Below are 6233 nucleotides of genomic sequence, written 5' to 3' on the forward strand. Positions count from 1 at the left end.
TTCTGTCTCTTCTTCCCTTGTATGGCAGCAGGTGACACATAATGTTTGTCTCAAAGCTTTAACCCCCCCCCCATCCCACCGAGATGAGCTGACCTCTGACCCCCCCCCCCAAACACACACACGTGGGGGTGGGTGGGTGGGGGGGGGGGGGTCTTTTTTTCTTTGTCAGACTCAGTAAAAAGCTCCTGAATGAAGTCGTCTGTTTCAGTAATCCGGTCAAAACAAAGATGTTCCGCTGAAAGAGGCTAAAACCAGAAAAGAGGTTTTTTTGTGACATTTTCCTCCCGACAAACTCAGTTTAGCTCTAAAGAGGAAGTGTGACCTTTGACCCACGAACCCCTGAAAGTATCACGGACATTATTTGTCTCTGAAACTCACCACTTTACATGCTTGACATCGGAGCTAGTTAGCTTAGCATAAAGGCGTGAAACAGAATCGTACTTGTTTAATTTTTATAAAATTCCAGGAAGTTTGTGGTTTTGCGTCGAGTAACTGGTCCGACTTAGTTTCTCACCTTTAGACCGAGACGCCTTGTTTCCAGTCGTTAGGCTAAGCTAAGCTAACCAGCTATTTCAGCAACCCGGTATTGCACGAGCGCGTGTAATGCACACGTCAGTCCACTAGAGGGGATCGTGTTCACTGTTTATGAGCAGAGTCCGTCTGAACAGCGCCCTCTTCTGGTGCTCACCATGCCGGACCTCTGAAGGAGCCTCCAGTTCACGGTGGGGATGTTTTTGCTGACGTTTGAAGAGACCATGAAAGCTTGTTCTTAGATGTGAAGCTGATATATTCTGATTTTAGTCGTGTAGAGTTTTTCTTTGTAATTTAAATAAAGCGTCCGGGGAAATGTAGATGTTCTCCCTAGCTATATTGTTAGCTAGCTGGCAGTATAGCTTTAATTTGAAAGGACTAAAACAACTAAACCACTCATGAACAACCCCAAAGCATCACGTTTCAGTTCATGTTGTCGTGATCGATATTTTCTCCTTTGCAGATTGCTAGAAACATAAATCTCCGTTTTTCCCATTAAAAATAGATAAAACTCTCCTCTTCCTTTTAATCATGATGTGGTCCATCAGATTTTTCCTCGCGGCTCCTCGGGGGGTCCTAATCCTGAGTTTGGGAACCGTATGATCCTCAAGCTGCTCTGATGTTTCTGATCCGGAGGACAGAAACACGGATCATTATAAACCACCAATTAACACACGTTAGACGTTCGTCACATCACAGCATCTTTTCTCAAACGCACCAAACTCCATTCAAGAAATTTACATTTGTACTTTTTAGGAAGATTATAAATAAACCTCTAATGAACAAACATGTTCCTTCTGATGACTTGACTTCTCTTTAAAGTGAGATTTGATCTGTTTTATTCACGTCACAGCAAAATATTAAAACAATTATTCAGCTTTCAGCAGAACTCCTCAGGAAGAAGACACCAAATGGCTCAATACAACTTTTAGACACAAATATCAAAGCAAACAAGAAAGTTCAGGAACCGAACAGTCCAAATCTTTAATTCATTTTGACTCATTCATGTATTTACAAGATCAGGCGTAAGTCACGCTCTTAACATGCAGCAAACTATTCATAAAATGCGCGTTGTGCATCTCAGGAATTAAAAATAGTTGACAAAGAAGAAGAAAATCCTCATGTTCCTCTCAGAGCGACCACAGGAATGAAACCTCGCCTCCAACTTTTATTTACCGTCATAAATATCCAGTTTATTACAAATCAACTCACCAACATTATAAATAGATCTAGAAAACACAATGAGAGAAATCTGCCAGTAAAAGTGACATTTCTGCAGCAAACACAACAAAATGAATCTCACAAAGTGGCAAAAAAACAAAAAACATTTTTATTTTTTTTTTTATTTTTTTTTTTACATCAGTTCAACTTCAGGTTTTTCTATTTAACAGAAGCAGAGTAGTTTTAGAGGTGTTGCGAGTCTGAATGAGGACAAAAGGCTTTTGTTCTCTGTGATAAAGGATGAAAATGAAAATCAAGACATTTTCCAAACTGCTTTGAGTTTGAGAGAATTTCACCTTTACAGGAATAAATGTCCCAGAAACTGTCAGTCAGAGTCTTCAATGAGGAGCGTGAACTTTAACTTTCTGGTTTTGTTCTGATTCTGTCCAGACTCACCCTCTCTGCAGAACACCGTCCTGAATGGACCAGAGTCCATTCAAAAAAGATGGAATTTTCTCCTCTCTACTCTGAGCAGAACACCAATCATGGTAAGATCATGTGAAGTGTCTCCCTGAGTCAAAGTTTTGGGCTTCACCAGCTCCAGTGGTACACGTGTGCCAGCTGCTGCAGCCCCGCGTGCTGCTGCGGCAGGCCGGGGTGCTCCGGGCCGAGCGCGGGGTGCAGCAGTGGGGAGTAGGCACACAGAGGCAGGCCGAGCCCGGACCGCAGGGTTGCCTCCAGGTCCTGCGCTGAGATCCGGCTGCAGGACTTCCCGTCCCGCACCAGGACCGGGATGGCGACCCGGCGGGCCGGCAGCAGCTGCAGCGCCTCCGGGCTGCGCTCGGCCCGGGCTCGCTTCATCTTGTACCGGTGGTTCTGGAACCAGATCTTCACCTGGTTCGGGGTGAGACAGACCAGCCCGGCCAGGTGCTCCCTCTCCGGGGCGGACAGGTAGCGCTGCAGCCGGAAGCGGCGCTCCAGCTCGAAGGTCTGCGCCTTGGAGAAGAGCACGCGCCGCTTCCGGCTGCGGCTCTTCTGCGCCTCAACGCGCGGCGGCTCGCGCTCCGCGTCCGGGGACTCATCCGTGGAGAGCTCGGGGGACTTCAGATCGAGACGGGACTCTAAGGACAGACCGTGTACTGCAGGGGGAAACAGAGTAATCTGATTACTCTGAAACCAACAGGAGAGCTCCAAGAAATTTAACCAACAACTAAGTTCTTCCAAAAAGACAAAGAATTCATTTTCTCTCCTGCAGAAATCAGATAATGTCACATTTTGAATGTCGGAGTCATTCCAGCTCAGATTTCTGTATAATAGATATTTATATGTATTATAATATATTTCCTCACGTTGAACTCTATTAACAAAATCCGATTTTTAAACTCAGTTTAAATGATGAACATCTCTCTGCTGTCCTCATTAAAACAGACAGGAACCAAACATCAGCATCACTGTGGATGACATGACTGAGTTTTATCAGATGAGATTAATATTAAAGGGATTATTTGATTGTTAAGAAATCCGATTTCCGGGTAAATTATGGCCATAAAATGAGTTTAACCTGAATCCACTCACGCGCCTGTCTGTGTTGTTGCTTCGGTGGAAAAACAGTTTCATGAAGTTAAAACTGAGTCAGTATTTCTGAAATATTTGAAGCACATATTGATATTTTAGCAGATTATTCCAATATATGTTTGTGATTTGGTGATTACGCGCGAGTCCGATTCAACATGTTATTGTCAGAAATGAGATGAACATGAAGCGATGCATGATGGTAAATCCATCAACATTTCATTTTCCCGTTTAAAACGTCTCCTCACTTGAGAAATGCAGGTTTCCGGCCGCGCGGCTCCACCTGCCCAAACTCTCCCCGCCGCGCGCGCACACACTCCGGCCACGAAATGTCAGATCCCGCGCGCTCTCCGCGCCTGAAACCTTAACGGAGGCCTCCTCGGCGTCGTCTTCCTCGGTCTCCTCGGTCCCGGAACCGCATCTTCCGGTGGGGTCGGGGAGATCCAGGATGTCCCGCACGGAGAACCCCGTTTTTGCGTTGGTGCCGAATGACATGATGAGAGCCGGGACGGAGGAAGAGGAAGTTCCGGAGGGTCGTTACTGAGCTGCAGACCGAGCAGGATTCCGGTCCATTAAAGCCGTTAAAAGGGAGCGGGAGCCCGGAGCTGCACGGGCCGACCGGAGACGGTTCACCAGCATGAAGAACACGAGGGAAGACATCCAGAGGAAGTCCTGCGTCCTTTTAACGGGCCGGTGTGAGGCGGTGAAAAGACCGGAGGCGGGTCCGGGAGTCAAGTGGTGGAGGGTGTGAAAAAAACCAAACGGGAACACGGAGCATGAAGAGAGACGTCGGAGCTTCAGGGAGGAGATGAATGTTTAATGATGCAGGATTAGAAAGATTTACATTTATTACAGCTTCTGATCCGCTTCCTGTTTAAAGATAGAAAACCTGCAGTGTTTCCAAAATAAAATACCTCATGAGCTCCAAACATGTGAAGCCTGCAGCCATAAATGTCCTTTTAATGCTATTTCTTAAGTATTAATATAAGACGAGATCTTTCTGTGGAGCACAGACATTAAAACATGAAATTCAAGACAAATTTATGTTAAATTATAAGAATTGAAACACATTTTAATATAGTTTTATCAAATGTAAATCAAAAAGTTTCACTCAAAGTTAAAAAATATATATTTAACATGAAAACGAAATGAATTTTCAATAGAAACAATTTCTCAAATTTAGTGACATTTATATAGATTATCAAGAGTTTAGTTAAAATAACTTTCATTGTGACTCCATCAGATTCACACAAACAAAACAAACAAAACAAAAATTGGGTCTTTAAGGTTTTTCTTTTTATGTTATTTGTCATTTTAATATTTCCCTTATTTCAGTTGATATTTTTTGTAAATTTTACTTTTTAGCAAAATGTCCCCAATTTTTTTTACCAGGAATAAAATTTTGGAGAATAAGTTCTGAAACGTTTATTTATTATTTTTGTTGTTGTCGTAAAAGTGATCAAATTATTGGGAGGAGGAGGTGGAGGAGGAGAAGAAGGTAATGGAGGAGGAGGAAGAGGAGGAGGAGGAGGAGGTGTGTTTCCAGTGTTTGTGGTTGGGATGACGTGAAGCAGCAGATGAAGAGTTTCCGTGTTGACTCAGCAGCTGATCAACCGATGGACACAAACACTCATCACATCGTTTGAGCTCCTTTAATCTTTGTAATCCTTCATTTAACGTCAGAATCTCTTTTTATCTTCACAGGTTTCCTTTAGTTTCTGTGCTCGACAGTTATTCCATTAATACGTTCCATTAATACGTTCATTATTACATTCCATTAATACGTTCCATTAATACGTTCCATTAATACGTTCATTATTACATTCCATTAATACGTTCCATTAATACGTTCCATTAATACGTTCATTATTACATTCCATTAATACGTTCCATTAATACGTTCCATTAATACATTCCATTAATACGTTCATTATTACATTCCATTAATACGTTCCATTAATACGTTCATTATTATGTTCCATTAATACGTTCCATTAATACGTTCCATTATTACGTTCCATTAATACATTCCATTAATACGTTCCATTAATACGTTCATTATTATGTTCCATTAATACGTTCCATTAATACGTTCCATTATTACATTCCATTAATACGTTCCATGAATACGTTCCATTAATACGTTCATTATTACATTCCATTAATACGTTCCATTAATACGTTCCATTAATACGTTCCGTTAATACGTTCATTATTACATTCCATTAATACGTTCCATTAATACGTTCATTATTACATTCCATTAATACGTTCCATTAATACGTTCCATTAATACGTTCATTATTACATTCCATTAATACGTTCCATTAATACGTTCCATTAATACGTTCCGTTAATACGTTCATTATTACATTCCATTAATACGTTCCATTAATACGTTCCATTAATACGTTCATTATTACATTCCATTAATACGTTCCATTAATACGTTCCATTATTACGTTCCATTATTACGTTCATTAATACGTTCCATTATTACGTTCCATTAATACGTTCCATTAATACGTTCCGTTAATACATTCCATTATTACGTTCATTAATACGTTCCATTATTACGTTCCATTAATACGTTCCATTATTACATTCCATTAATACGTTCCATTAATACGTTCCGTTAATACATTCCATTATTACGTTCATTAATACGTTCCATTATTACGTTCCATTAATACGTTCCATTAATACGTTCCGTTAATACATTCCATTATTACGTTCATTAATACGTTCCATTATTACGTTCCATTAATACGTTCCGTTAATACGTTCATTATTACATTCCATTAATACGTTCCATTAATACGTTCATTATTACATTCCATTAATACGTTCCATTAATACGTTCCATTAATACCTTCATTATTACATTCCATTAATACGTTCCATTAATACGTTCCATTAATACGTTCCGTTAATACGTTCATTATTACATTCCATTAATACGTTCCATT

General features: G+C 40.7%; 1 protein-coding gene across 1 annotated transcript; it reads right to left on the bottom strand.

Moving 5' to 3' along the window:
• Positions 1 to 1490: 1490 nt before the first annotated feature.
• nkx2.2b (NK2 homeobox 2b) lies at positions 1491 to 3892 on the bottom strand. Its single transcript, XM_069177485.1, has 2 exons — positions 3513 to 3892; positions 1491 to 2831 (listed from the first exon to the last, which is right to left on the bottom strand). Exons 1-2 carry the CDS (start codon positions 3757 to 3759, stop codon positions 2284 to 2286), a joined length of 795 nt encoding a protein of 264 aa, XP_069033586.1. The 5' UTR covers positions 3760 to 3892; the 3' UTR covers positions 1491 to 2283.
• Between the last annotated feature and the right edge of the window lie 2341 nt (positions 3893 to 6233).

This window comes from Embiotoca jacksoni, unplaced genomic scaffold, assembly GCF_022577435.1.
Source record: "Embiotoca jacksoni isolate LCO1_2020_lvr unplaced genomic scaffold, fEmbJac1.0.p SCAF_73, whole genome shotgun sequence".
Lineage (NCBI taxonomy): Eukaryota > Metazoa > Chordata > Actinopteri > Embiotocidae > Embiotoca > Embiotoca jacksoni.

Bases quoted from the DNA above. Each gene is read 5' to 3' on its own strand.
- nkx2.2b (XM_069177485.1), bottom strand. From the start codon at position 3,759: ATGTCATTCGGCACCAACGCAAAAACGGGGTTCTCCGTGCGGGACATC. The intron at 2,832-3,512 runs GTGAGGAGACGT...TTCCCCCTGCAG, and splicing joins CGGAAACCTGCATTTCTCAA to TACACGGTCTGTCCTTAGAG.